Source organism: Brachyistius frenatus, unplaced genomic scaffold (assembly GCF_029030835.1).
Source record: "Brachyistius frenatus isolate BFR_SWC_R1_liver_20210118 unplaced genomic scaffold, ASM2903083v1 Contig_23, whole genome shotgun sequence".
Classification (NCBI taxonomy): Eukaryota; Metazoa; Chordata; class Actinopteri; family Embiotocidae; genus Brachyistius; species Brachyistius frenatus.
Genome location: NW_027210622.1, coordinates 1,824,741 through 1,839,739, shown reverse-complemented (window position 1 = coordinate 1,839,739; position 14,999 = coordinate 1,824,741). Strand labels below are relative to the sequence as shown.

The following is a 14,999-nucleotide window of genomic DNA, read 5'->3' as shown; positions in this document are numbered from 1 at the left end:
AGTCTCTGCATTTTCTAAAAGAGCAGAGATGAATTACTTTTCTGTCTAATGCATTAAGATTTATAGATGGTAGGGCACGTTTAAACAGCAGTACAACTGGCTATATTGAACTCTGACCTATTGGTGGCAAAGCAACATTTAATTGCAATCAAGTAAAGGAGCATCTATAACAACCGCAATGGAAGATAATACTCAGTGATAATGAAATTATGGATCATTCATGAATATTTAATGAATGAATAGGACTAACCTTTTAAATATACGTGATGTAACATCTTTGCTGACAGTTAGTGATATTTATTTGTTATTTTCTTCAGAAACAACTGACGATGAAGTGAAACTAAACCAAATCCCACTACTGGATGAAACTGCAGTCATCCTAACCAATGGTGGTGGAGACATGGAGGCAAATCACAAGGCTGCAGAGCAGAATAATCCGTTACCCACGAACGGACCAATCGGAGCCACTGAGGATGTCATTAGCATGAAGTTGGAACCGGGGTTTGTAGTTTCTGTGGAGGGGTGTGGTCAGGTTCCAAATGTCAACATTACCGAGGAGGAGGAGGATGAGGAAGAAGAGGGGACTCTGGTGATGAGAGCAGAATGTGTGATCATCACAGATGACGGGGATGATTTACCGGAAGAGCTCCTATCCCAGGAAGATCAGCAGGAGTCCATGCAGCCTGACAAAACCACTCAGCCAAATCCAGAAACAGGCAAAGATGGAGGGGACGCTGTGGAGAAGGAAGTAAAACCGGAAACGGCTCCAGAACGTTTCACAGAACCAGAGAAAAGTGAGGCGACTGAACTCACTACAGAGGCACTACCAGAATCTGGAGATGCGGACGAGCAGGGGAGCATAAAGGCAAATGGAAATAGAGATGGAGAGACTGAAGCTGAAGGCCAGGACATACAATTGGATGAGACACCCTCTGTGTATCTGCAGTCCCAAGCCAATGCTCTAGAGGGCACTACGGTGGCTTTGGTGCCCGTCTACTCTGAGGCGCAACCCTCCCCTGTCAGTCTCGAGGTAGAGGCCGAGAGTGAAGTATCAGCAGCACCAGAGGGAGCCGAGGCAAAATTAAAGGCCCAAGACCCTGCCTGTCTGCCTGGTCAGTTCCAGGATGTTCCCTTGGCTGATCCTAAAGAGAACCACAGGACAGAAGCAGGGCCTGGGGAGCAAGAACCCCTTCTGTTGAAAGACAAAGTCCCCAACACCAAGGCAGAGCCAGCAGGAGCTAACGGCCCAGCCAGCCCAGAGACTCAGAGCCCAACCAGAGCTGGCCAGGGAGCGGAGAGTGAGCCACCCAAACAAAAAACCTGCCAGTGCTGCTCAGTCATGTAAATGCCCTCTCAGTACACTCATTTCCTCTCAACCTCCTCAGCCTGCCAACATCCTTCAGCCTGTCCCTCTGCTGTTCAATTCATAACACAATCCTTCCCCATTCTCCTTATTTTCTGCATCAATCTCTTCTTTTGAATCGGTATGTCCACAAGCTGCTCTGCTTTCCTCCACCATCGTCTGCCAACATTCCATTTGTCATCTTGAAAGTTCCTCATCCTCAGTCTTTGATACTGCAACAGGAAGGAAGCTCTGTCCAGCTAGAAGGGACTGCACTTATGAACTGAACTTGATAGTTTTTAAATGACTTGAGGAACTCACCACCCGGGACTAAACTCTTATACTCTCTTCACACCACGTGGACCAAAACATGAGGTGTTTTTTTAAACACTGTTTCAGTTTAATGAAATTTTCTTGGTAAGCAGATGAGCCAGAAAATCTACAATAAAAACCCACATTTAAGATGCAGTTGACAGAAAAGTAACTTCATATGTATTATTTTAAATTTGTTGTAGCTACACGTGTTATTCATTTTGCTGATTTTTAAAAGCTAAATATGAGATGTAACTGGAAAAGTGCAAAGATCTGGAAAGTTTCAGGGAGCATATCAGTCTAATTTAATGACTTTAAAGCTGAATTATTTTATTGATTGTATTAGATATTTTGATTAATCCAAGTACACTATAGGGTCTGGACATTTTTATTTACTCTGTATTACAGGTTTTCCCAGTATAAAACTAACAACATGAAATAGTCTAATTTATGAACAGCGTGCACCATTGAATATTTTGTCGGCCATATTAAATGGTGGTCAATTTTAAATGAGAAATTATTTTAAAATACTTCAAAATATGAATTTTGCATTTTTACCACATGTGCTTTAGAGGAGAGGCTCCAGAGCTTCTCGCATAGCTCTGCGTGTGGATGTACAGCAGACACTGTATACAGAAAGCATGTGGACTTTGTGAGCTTTGAAACGATTGGTGAATGGTTTAATGATTAAACTGACATTTGTGATACACCATTTGAAATACTTGATGTTCATCCAGCATTTCTGTTCTTCAAACATGGGTCTAAGCTCAAAACCCCAACATTGCCTCATGCAAGAAAAACAACAGAATAATGTTTAACGTAGTTTCATAATGTTGTTTCTTTATTCCAGTGGCACCAGATCCTAACAGAGAACTTATTTCTGTTCTCTTACCATAACATAAAACATGTGTCTAACCCACATGAGTTACTATTATAATAGGAAAGTGCTCTTCGCAGTTTTAAGGTGAAGAAGACCTTCAAGGTTTCAACAAGTTATGTTTGCAATATCTATGTGGACCGAGCCATGTTTTTCTGCAACGATGTCAGCTTCAGTGACAAGATTCAGTGAATGAGGTGATACCGGTGCTCTAAACAAGACCGAAAACATGTCCCTCCCAAGACACAAAACTTGGGTTTAAAAGTTTTAAATGTTACGACATACAGTCTAATCACTTCAGCTCCATTTAGATGACTTTATATTTTGTATTCCTTTTTACTATTTTGTCTCCTGCACAATCTGCTGAAAACAAACTGTGAAATCTTTTAAAAGTGGAATCATTTCTGTATATTACACCGGTTTCAAGAGTTCATAGACATGCAGCTTTAATTTAAAAAGAAGGAAAAGAAGAGAAATAACAATGACCTCGCGTAAAATTTTGCAGAAAGGGATGCATCATGGAGCTCACGAGGATGAGCCCGGACACCCTGCAATATGTCTCAAACATTCTCCACTTATGCAAATATATGGAGTCTCGAGCAGCTCTTTTGTTAGTTCCACGGCTAACAGTGAGGTCCTTAGGGAAAAGGATGCTGTAGTGCGTCCGGTAATTGAAAATAAGTCCTGCTGAGCTGAGAGCTCTCAGGGGGTTCCCGTCCAACAACAATGGGATTTAAAAAAAAAAAATCATTGCATGAGGAGCATAGTACCCGTCTAAACTAGACAGGAGGTGGATAGTGGTCAACCTACTCTCACACCGCTAATTCTTCAGCTCTAAATTGAAATCCAAATTCATCTTTGCCCAAGTGCTGCAAAATATTAAATCAATGAAATGGAAAAAGGACTCGCTCACTGGAATTGTTTTGTAAAAGTGGACATGTAACCATTACCTCCAGCTGATGGTGTTTTATAGTATCAGCACATATTATTTGCTTGTGTGCCACAGCTCTCATACAGGGAAGACCTTCATTCTCAAAGATGTGGGTTTGAATCTCATTTAGTTTGAAGCCGTTACATATATTATCTGATGGCACAATTCATAAATTTTCACAAATAAACAAGGACTTTGCAATACTCTAGGCTAAACAAAGAACAAATGAGGTTTTAAAAGTGTTTTTATTCCTTCTCTGGTTGAAATATGTGTTCATCACAACAAATTAAAAAAGGAGTGCATACAGCTTGTAATCACAGAGCACTTATTCTTCAAATATAGTTGCATTTATTTCAGTATGAACACTTAATATTAAGTACATAAGTACAAACCATGGGTGTGTGTGTAAGTGTTTTCATTTTATTTGATAAACTCTATATTACTACCTGACTAATCAGGACCTCAGGCAGGACAGAGCCAACCAGTGTAAACAAAATGTCACTCATTACCTAAAATGTTCTTTTATTTCACAAGCCTTAAATCCACATGTGGGCTGGTAACTATCTTCTTTGGGATATTGCCAAACTAAAGGTTTGAAATAGCTATAACTCCACAGCAAAGCTTCTTTACTAGATGCATTCTCTGTGAGACACCACATTGCACCTTAATTAGCCCAACAACAATCCAACGGACAGAGGCATGTTTGCTGTATTTCTCACCGTTCTCTGTTTGATGTCTGTGGGACATTCAGCTCCTCTGGCCTGTGAGAAGTTGGTGCAACCTTTTGATGAGTTTGAACCTCGTGATTTTCTGGGGAGATGGGCCTTAGTCGCTGGCAGCCTGAAAGACAGAGCAACTGCAGACGATGTGAGAAGAAGAGACAGTGTGACTATTTATTTATACAACTCCTCATACACCCAGGTCAACCTTGTTGGTTCCAATTGTGGCTATTATTCCACCAGGGTGTCAATGGAGAGCCACGTCTTTGAGATGAAGGTGAACGGCTTCAACATGACTGCGACCTTCTTAAACACGTCCTGTCCAGACTGTGCGGTGATAACCTTGGACATAGAGTCCCCTGGTTACAAGACAATGGAGGTCTACCTGTTCAGCAAGAGAAGACAGCTGGAGAAGAATGAGATGGAGGAGTTCATGTCTCAGGTGGAGTGTCTGAACATGCCTCCACTTATTGTGATGGATCCTACAAAGAAACTTTGTCCTGAAGTGAAAGAAGGATTAACAGGCCTCATTGGATTGAACACATCCTTAAAAAAATACTGAAAGATTTGATTGAATTGACTTTCTCTGATATGTTTTTGACATGTCCCAGATTGTAACAGATTAAAGGTCATGTATTGGAAATATTACACCTGTAATTCTGAACTTTTTAACTATTCTTTCACTTGAAATAAAAAACATTTTAAGATGCAAATTTTTGAAAAGAGGTTTTGGTTTTTCAGCTAATTTGAAGGTACATCATCTATACCCGCTTTAGTCTGAACAGGGGACGCAGGGTGGCTGGAGCCTGTCTCAGCTAAGACGGGGTCTTCCACGGACAGCTCGCTAGTCCATCACGATGTCAAAACAGAAAGACAGGCACCCATTCGCACTCACATTCAGACTACACGGCCAGTTCTGAATCACACATTAACCCAACACGCATGTCTTTGAACAGTGGGAGAAAGCCAGGGCACTCAGATAAAACCCACGCAGGCACACAGAGAACAAACTCCACACAGAAAGGTCATTCATACCTTAGACACGCTGTCCTGACTACTGAGCGGCTTGTGCCACAGAAAATTTCATCCTTCAGTCAGGAAATAATTTACAGGATAGAAAATCCGTTTGCAAAGACTTCAGCATGGGAAGGCAATGATTTTAACTACTCATGCACATTCTTAAGAATTGACTTGATTGAGACTGATAAGATAATTTTGTATATATAACAAAAAGCGGAGGAGGTAGAACAGGAAATGTAAAATCGCAGTTTATACTTTAGAAAAAGGTTATAGAAACTTGTCAGTCTGCTATGGGCTTTGTTAGCTGAAAAGATAGCCTTGAATAGGTATCAGCTCTATTAATCTAAGCTCATGCCAATAATTCAAAATCTTTATTGAAAATTCCAGTCTCCAGGAAAACATTTTTTTAGGTTTCAGCTAATTTAATTTTAATTGAGAAGCCTGTAAATGTGGGCTATACACATGACACCATGCTTAGATTGAGGGTACAGTGATAATAAAGAAAATATCAAATAAAGAAACAGCCCTTTTCATGCACTGCAACAAAGAAATAGTTGTTCCCTTCATGTTGTTGTGAAATGTAACTATTTTTACATTCTTAAATAACTTTAAAGCATTGAAAATAAATTACAAAAACATATAATCTCAGGTAAAATCATCTATTGTTTCATTTTTAACAAAACAATAGAAGTAGCACCTCACAGTTTTTTGCCTCCACCAACCAGGCAAGTTGCAGTTTACATTCATATCTGTCCAGACTCATAAAATATTTGTAGTGGAGACTTTGAAGGAATTTAGTCAATAAAGCTAATTCTGATACAGAACAAAGTTGTAGCCATGACAGTAGACAATACTTCCAATATGGATGTAGCTGCAAGGAAGCTACAACTTCTAAAGCGTTGATGCTTCACACACATCTTCAACCTGACAGCACAGAAGATCAAAACAATCAGTACAGTTTCAAGGTGGACACCATCAATCCAGTTTCTGACAAAAGTGAAATATGGTCACAGTCATTCTGTTCCTGAGTTGTGAATGATGGCCAGAAAAGGGTTTTTGCAGAACATCATGATGTCACAGAGCACCTGATCTTTGACTTTTGGATATAACATGTCATCAATCATGTCATCCCAATGCACATTTGTGCAACGCTTTTTTCATAATTAGTGTACGAGTTTATTATGGCCACAACTGTGTTTTCTAAGGTCACTGTGACCTTTGACCTTTGGCCACCAATATGTAATCAATTCATCCTTGAGTCCACATAAACGTTTGTGTCAAATTTGAAGAATTTCCCGAGCAAGACATTAGGCAGTGCGACCTGGTCAACCACAGACAACAAATACAGCGCATGTTCTGCCTTATTATTAACATAAGAGTATACACTACACCACATATGTGTAGATAACTATAGCATATAACATTAATGGATGAATAGTATTAAATCAATGAAGTATACCCACAGTGTTAGTTCAGGCATAACAGAATCTGTGTCAATAATCAAAGGTCTTAGGCCAGTTTATGTCATAATGACAGAAACCCCAGTTGAAAGTGGGACTTTGTACTTTGGTATTTTCACTATTTTGAAACCATGTCTTTCAAAAAACTATATAACAAGAAAACCAACCTAAGCAGTAGAAACTAACTGAGACTTGATATAAATCTCCCAACAAGCAATTCAATAGACAGCAGCATGTTAGCTGTATATGCCACCATCCTCCTCTGCTTGATGTCTGTGAGTCTCTCAGCTCCTCTGGCCTGTGAAGACTTGGTTCAGCCTGTGAGTCAACTTGATCCTCAACATCTGGAGGGCAGATGGGTTTTGGTTGCAGGCAGTCTGAGCTACCTTCCTTTCATGGAGCGATTACGACATAGAGACAGTTCCTCTGCTCACTTCTCCAGCAACGCCGGTGAAGACAACATCTCCTTCAGTCGCAGTATGCGTTCAGACAACGAGTGCTACTCTTCATCCTACAACATTTCCCTGGAAGGCAGCAGCTTCACCTTTGACAACGGCAGCGTTACCACAACTTTCATCCGCACATCCTGTCCTGACTGCATACTGTTGAGCTGTGATGTAGACAATGGGAAGCGACAGCATTTTTACCTGTTTAGCAAGCGGAGACAGCTGGAGCAGAAGGAGATGGAGGAGTTCAGAGCTCAGGTGGAGTGTCTGAACATGCCTCCGCCTGTTGTGATGGATCCAACAAAGGAGCTTTGTCCTGAAGAGATGGTCAGCGATCCAGCACTTCAAACGGAGGAGAAAGCAGAGGGACAGAAGAACTGAAATCCATAGCTCATTCGAATTTTGTAAATATGTCAAAATCCCTGTAGGGAGGTTGTGTGTTGGATACAATCTCAGCTTTTCTTTTCAACGAAAGTACATTCATTTTTAAGACACAACCTCCTGAGGAAATCTGGTGTTCAACTAATTTAAAAAAAATTCAAGCTTTCTGACGACCAGGAATTTTTATAAATTCTAATTTTATATTTAGAAGAACATACAACTTATTGAACACACCATTGGAAATATACTAAATGTACTTGTATTTGCCAACATTATATTTTTAAAGTCACATGATGTCATGCTCTCACTGAGAAATTAAATAAAAAGTTAATCCAAAATTAACTTTGTAAGTTTTATTTTTCAAATGAGTTTGTACTGAAAATAACTTTTAAGGATCTTAAAATAATTTTTCTGTTTTTATGCTGAGCAACTGTTTTCCAACAAGTTCACCTCTACAGCTTTGAAGGTAATGTCAGCATTGGCACAAGAGTCTTCATTCAGCCACGTGTCACTGTAATCTAAACTTTATTATCCTCCCTCAATAAACAATTCCTAATTAACATTTAATTTTGGCTATTAATTAACTGCAAAAAGCCACATGGCCTTATTAGTCATTAGGGTTATCAAGTCTACATATAGGTCCCCCTGTCATATTCATGTGTGAAGCATGTCTGTTTGTAGCTGTGTGAAATGTGCTTTGGTCTTTCCTGCCCCACCGATACTGTACTCTGTCTCAGAGAGCTCAATTTGATAAAAACAAAATTGGATTTAAATGGGATGAAAAAAACTTGCCAATGAAAGAGTTTAAGGTTGAATCTGTTGAGTTTATAAGTTGAATTTTTCCTCTGATATTATTTAATTTGAAGCTTTGATTGTTTTAACATCAATATTAATCTACATGAACATGATTTTCACTTTATTTATTTAAAGGCTTTATTTATGTGTTTGAGTGTATATATTTTGCACCCTACTTTCATACCATCATTTGCACAAGTTGACTCACACAGACTTACAGTATGCAAAAGGTTTTACTCAGACTATTTTTTTTGTCTGCCTGAGGCTATATCAATAAATACACTAAGTTAAACAGTTTCTTTTACAGTACGTACTATCAACACAAATATTAACAATTTGTGTGCAAATCCATCTGCAGCGTGTACTGCCTGTATATTTACAGTTTAGAAAATCATTCCAAGAAAAACTGGATTTTTCCAATAATTTGTCAAATAGAAATGATACAATTAAATTTGAAAGACACCTACATGTGAATCATCAGTACCACACATACACAGAGATGCAACTACAGTTAAATGTAAACAGACACAGTGGTCAAAGTATTCCTTTATTTCACAATCACAAAATAAACATACATTCTGCTTCCGAGAACTGGCAGTATTGTGAAACTGGAGGGTTTTAAACCAGCTGCTTTAGCTGTCTCCTTCTCAGTTTGACTTTACATTGTAACAGAGTTTATATCTGAACACAACAGATAGCATATTATAAAGACATGTTTGCCGTGTTTGTCATCACTCTCCTCTGCTGGGTGTCTGTGAGCCATTCAGCTCCTCCAGCCTGTGAAAACCTGGTCCAGCCTTTGGACCAACTGGAGCCTCGTCATCTGGAGGGCAAATGGGCTTTGGTTGCAGGCATTATGAGCGATCGAGCATACATGGAAAAATTCAAGCTTCAAGACAGTGCCAGCGTCAACTTTGTCAATTCCAGCGACGCCTCTAAACTTTTCCTCAGACGAAACATCAGTTTTAATGACAGCTGTCAATATTCGCAGTCCAACATCACACTGGAGGGCAGCGGCTACAACTTTGATCAGTTTAACATCTCTGTGACCTTCCTCAAGACATCTTGTCCTGATTGTGCTTTGATGCAGTTTGACAACGAGTTAAAGAAAGTCCTGCGCGTGTACGTGTTCAGCAGGAGACGGGCGGTGGAGCAGAATGAGATGGAGGAGTTCAGGACCCTGGCGGACTGTCTGAGCATGTTTCCACCTGTTGAAATGGATCCTACCAAGGAACTCTGCCCAGATCAGACATCCAGCGACCCAGCTGCTGAAACTGAAGCAAAGACAGAGGGACAGAAGGCCTAAGACAATCCTGCTTATAATATATTGTCACATTGGGTAAAAAAAAAAAAAATGCTAATTAATTACCTGTGAATGCTTTGTGCAAATGTTAAATTGGGCTTTTCGTTGGTATTTTTGCAACGTCTTCAGTTAATGATGAATATGCAGTGATTAAAAGTCAACAAAGCATGCTATCCTTAAATCAGCCTTCAGACCAACACAGGGCTGGACTGGATTCAAGGGTTCCATGTCTCTATTGTAATTTAAGCAAACAGTATCCTTATTGCAGAATGAAGAAAAAGAGAGAAAAGAGTTTAATAATAGGTTTTAATAAAATGCATTGTGACAGTCACTTCATTTAATTCTTTGAATTCAGTGCCAGATGTTTTGCATTACTATAGAGATCATGTAAAACTAGAATTGATACATCACTCAAGAATTATGTGATGTGATTAAAAAACAGATTTGAGCATGCTTGGCCTGTTATAGATAAATAGTTTTTAATAAACTGATTAACAGATTTGTTTTGTGGGAATGAATACATTTTTTGCATTCATTCTTTATTTAGATTTTAAAAATAATTTTCGAATAAGACCTTTTACATTCCGCATAAAGATGTGTATTTTTGTCGTATTTACTCTTAGTCTCATTATTACAATATTTCAACATTAAGATGCAACTACAGCAAACACATTTTGGAGGACAACATAACTCCCTGATTTGTTTGATCTGTGAATCATATTTGCAATTTCTACAACACTTTCCCTGCCAATGGTTTTCAAATGTAGGCCTCCCTCTTATAGCCCAAGTTTAGTTGTACAATACATGTCCTTAGTATTTTTAAAGCCTTCTATACCATTCCAGCGTTGTGTAATTTTTTGGTTTTTGAACCATTATTTTTATACCTCTGTTTGGCTCTAATCTGAAGATGAACATTTTGTCAACATTTATAAATGTCTACTTTTTATTCCAGGACAAACAGAAGTTTTTACTTCAGACCCAAACACAGGAAAAAAGTTTTGAGGTTACCTTTCTATTATGTGTCTATTAGTGGACCAAAAGTGGATAAAAACAAGCAAAGTTTCAAGCGAATGAGTATCACTGCTTAAAACATTTTTTTTATTATTTCGCAATCCCTGAGAAGGGACTCTGTTCTCTCACATGCTCAGTGTTATAAGAACCGAACAACCTTCTTTAGAATTGAATTTAGCAATTGTAAATTAAAAAAGATGTATGAATGTGCCAGTGTGCAGCAGCTTGGTGTCTCCCATGAAGGTACTGTTATTAGTGAAATGTATGGCCTAAAGTCACGATCTGTTTGCACCAGTTCAGGTATCCACATGACACTTTTACACACTACAACTGAGTCAATGTACGGCCATATGGTTTCAACACAGAAAATGTGTGCCGTCACTCTCCTCTGGCCTGTAAAGTTCAGGTTCAGGCTTCGAATCAGCTGGCTGCTCATCATTCGGAGGGCAGATGGTTGCTTTGGTTGCAGGCAGTTTGAGTGATCCAGCACACCTGCAGCTCTTCAAACTGAGAGACAGCTCAAGCATTTATTTCTCCAGTTCTTGTCTCCTCCAACATTTCCTACACACCCAGCATTCATGTTGGTGCCATGATCAGACTCACAATGAGACACTGGAAGGCAACATCACCTGAACACCTTCAATATGCAAGATATACATACAACAAGTTGATTATAGCCCCATTAAATGTAAAATAACTGATTGATTAATCGATTACTTTGATTACTCAAACATCAGCAATAATGCTGGTTAATCATTTCAAAACCAAACTGCCCAAATATTTTAACACATAACTTCACATAACTTCTATATGCTTTTTAAATCTGTGTGTGATTACTCCAACACGGGAAAGACGAGGCTGCATGTTTAAAGATGAATGGAGTTATTTCAGTTCAAACATTGATCATTCCCAAAATAATCTAACTTTATTTGATTGCACAATAATGGAGTGTACTCATGGATAATGGATAACTTTTACTGACAGTGTTGCAATAGTGTTATTTAAAATCGTACTTTAAAATAAGGCCCATTCATGGTGAGACATACAGTATAACATAACAACAAGAATAAAGAGGTGACGAGAAAATCCTACCACAAAAGTATGATTTCAGTGTTTGTTGTGTTTTCCGTCACCCTCCTCGATATGATGTCTGTGAGCCAGTCAGCACCATTGGCCTGTGAAGTCCTGGTTCAGCCTTTGGAGCAGCTGGATCCTCGTGGTTTGGAGGGAAGATGGGCTTTAGTTGCAGGGAGTACGACTCTCCCCTACACACTGGAGGACCTGAAACCCAGAGGCAGCGTGACCGTGTACTTGTCCAATTCCACTGAAATGTCTGTCTACTCGTACACCCAGGCCAGCCGTTTGGATGACCGGTGCTATTATCTGTCTCACAACTTCACATCAGAAAACAACACTTTTACCTCTAATTTGGACAACTTCATCAAGCTGACCTGGTCCATCCTCTACACATCCTGTCCAGATTGTTTGATGGTACGCAGGGTTTTGGAGAAGGACAAATTTCAGTTAAGGGACTTTTTCCTGTTTAGCAGGAGGAGACAGCTGAAGCAGAGGGAGATGGAGGAGTTCTTGACTCAGGTGGAGTGTCTGAACATGCCTCCACCTGATATTATGGATCCTACCCGGGAGCTTTGTCCAGAGCAGACCACCAGCGATCCAGCAGCTCAAAATGAAGAGAAACCAGAGGGACGGAAGGACTGAAAGATTAAACTGTTAAGACAGGAAATAGGCTTTTGCATTACAAATATCCAAAACCTAATTTAATGTAGGTATTACTGAATATGAGGTATGGCACCCTTCAATCACTCTTTAGACTGCAGCACGGCTTATCTTATTTGTTTGCCTGCCCTGTTGTACTTTGGTTCTAACTATGTTCAGAATCATGAAACTAATCAATAATGAAAAGTCCTTGAAATTGCACATAATGGAATCCACGGTTACATAATGGACAACGAACCTGCTCTGTGTTGCAAAAGTGGAATTTCTTGATGAAGGTTGTTCTATAAAAATGGACATGCCTCCATGTGAGTTCCACTCTTGGTCAGAAGTAACAGTCGAGCACACGGAACAGAAAGCAAAGACTAGATATTAAAAGAGAATCTGTGAAATGTCAACATATAGAGACATGTTTGCCGTGTGTGCTGTCACTATGCTGTGTGTGATGTCTCAGAGCCATTCAGCTCCTCTGGTCTGTGAAGAATTGGTCCACCCTCTGGACAAGCTGGCTCTCCATGATTTCCAGGGCAGATGGGCTTTAGTTGCAGGCAGTCTCAACCACCCACCATCACTGGAGGCCCTCAGACTAAGAGACAGCATCACCATGTACTTCTCCAACTCCAGTGAAACTTCCACCTTCTCTTACACCCAGATCAACCGCTTCGGTGAACAATGCCAGTCATTGGCCTACAACATCTCAGTGGAGGGCAGCACCTTTACATTTGATGTGGGGAATCGCTTCAACCTCACCGGCTCTTTCCTCCACACGTCCTGTCCGGACTGTGTGGTGATGCAGTGGATTGTGAAGTCAAGGAGGAGGCACTCTGTGGACCTGTACCTGCTGAGCAGGAGGAGGGAGGTGGAGCGGACGGAGATGGAGGAGTTCGGAGCTCAGCTGAAGTGTTACCAGCTGCCTGAACCTGTTGTGATGGATCCTACCAAGGCGCTTTGTCCAGAACAGCCTGAGAGCCAACCGACAGCAGCAGCAGTACCTCAGACTGAGAAGACAGGGGGGCCAAAAGTCATGAGTGGCATCGACGCATGATTTTAAATCACACAGTATGTAAAAGATTACAACACCGTCAGTGGGTGCCTGGTGCAGATTGGATTTTTTTCTCCTTCCTTACGTGGTTTTTTTGTATAGTGAATCAATAGAAATATAAAATTTGCCTTTTAGCTTTGAATATTAAATTAAATTTGGGCAAAGAAATTGTCCTTTTATTATAATATTAACTTTTTATGTTAATAAATAATCTCCAGGCACATGCATGTCTCTAACTGGGAGGATGGGGCTCACTTTCATGCTTGGAAGGTATTTCATTTATTTCTACTTTGCAATAGTTTGTAATTGTTTTAAGTTTCCCTTTGTATATTAATTTGGTTTTTTTTAATATATTTTCTACCAGACATACTTTTAAAGGAGCCAGACACTATTTTATTCCCACACTTGTTAGGTTTCAGTGTATCTGTAATACTGAATTGTTTGGGCCGTTTCTTTGCTTTGTATCTTTCTGGGGCTGCCATTGGGCTAATGGAGTCCAAGTGGTGGCAGCCTTGCATGCAAGCATGGTTGTTTGAGACTCCTCGGCCTCTGTGTATTGTACTGCTGCACAATAGTTTGGTTTGGTTCCAATTAGTCTGTTTGTAGTGGTGTTTAATTTTTGCTTGCATACTTTGCAATTTTTTTTTTCCCCCTGTTTTGTGATACACATAGCTCTTCACCAGCATCCATGACAGCGCAGTACATTGCTGGGGAGGCCTTAAATCAACCCTTGAATGCTGTCAATAGAGCATGGCATGAAGGGATTTATTTTGTCCTGCTTCTATTTATGTCCTCTTTTAATGTTGACATTTCACAGACGTATCGCCTGATGTAACACAGCAGACAGTTCAAGCAATCCATGTTTTTGCTTTTTTGTTTTGATTTGGGTTTTTTGGACACCTTAATGCTGGTAATTGTTACCTATTAATTCTTAGTGGAAATTAAATTATTTTTGGCCACACTGTCCGTAATATAAGCTCTAACATTTTGCATTTAAAGTCCAGTAATTTATACAATGTTTTGCAGATTGGAAAACAGTTAAAAGTGAGACTATATGATTTCTTAATAATGAAATGAAAAGTTGAATAAATAATCAATAAAATGCACCATTGTTAAACTCAATACTGTCACGAATCATCCCTGCTCTTAGTCTTTTTGATCTTTTCCCCAGTTGGTTCATTTCCTGTTTTATTTTGTTACTTGGCATCTCTCGTTTCAGGTTTCTTTACTTCCGGCCCTCGTGTTTTCCCACCATTGTGTTCAATTATCTAACCACTTGTACCCTGTATTCCAATATCCACACTATTATACTATTTAGTATGCCAAAAAAAAAGATTTAGTATGTCCCAATACTTAATATGTTAACGTAGGATGCCAAAAGTGTCAGGATTTCCTTCTATATCCAGTTGTATTTTGCAGTATGCAGGCCAGCATGCTACTCAAGCTATTCTGACCCACAATCCTTTGCGCAGTGGAAGAGACGTCACATCAACTGAGCCGCAGAGACAGTTGGTGGAGCTAATGCTCCGCCCGCAAATGGAAGAAGGAGGAGAAGAAGAAGAAGCATTAAAAGAAGCCTACTTGTTCCAAATCGCATACATTTTCTTTTTACTATATCTGTCGTAA

The 14,999-nt window shown here is 39.7% G+C and overlaps 1 protein-coding gene and 1 long non-coding RNA gene across 6 annotated transcripts in view; both read left to right on the top strand.

Moving 5' to 3' along the window:
• The window catches only part of palm3 (paralemmin 3), a 31,971-nt gene extending 29,598 nt beyond the window's left edge, over positions 1 to 2,373 (top strand). For all 5 annotated transcript variants that reach the window (XM_069697317.1, XM_069697313.1, XM_069697314.1 and 2 more), the window contains one exon: positions 318 to 2,373. In XM_069697317.1, the coding sequence (XP_069553418.1) occupies positions 318 to 1,345 (1,028 nt within the window). In that variant the 3' untranslated portion in view covers positions 1,346 to 2,373. The remainder of the gene's footprint in view (positions 1 to 317) is intronic.
• Positions 2,374 to 3,126: 753 nt separating this feature from the next.
• Positions 3,127 to 4,894, top strand: LOC138620273 (uncharacterized). Its single transcript, XR_011310866.1, has 2 exons — positions 3,127 to 4,329; positions 4,425 to 4,894. It is a non-coding gene; the product is annotated as an uncharacterized lncRNA (long non-coding RNA).
• The last annotated feature ends 10,105 nt before the right edge of the window (positions 4,895 to 14,999 follow it).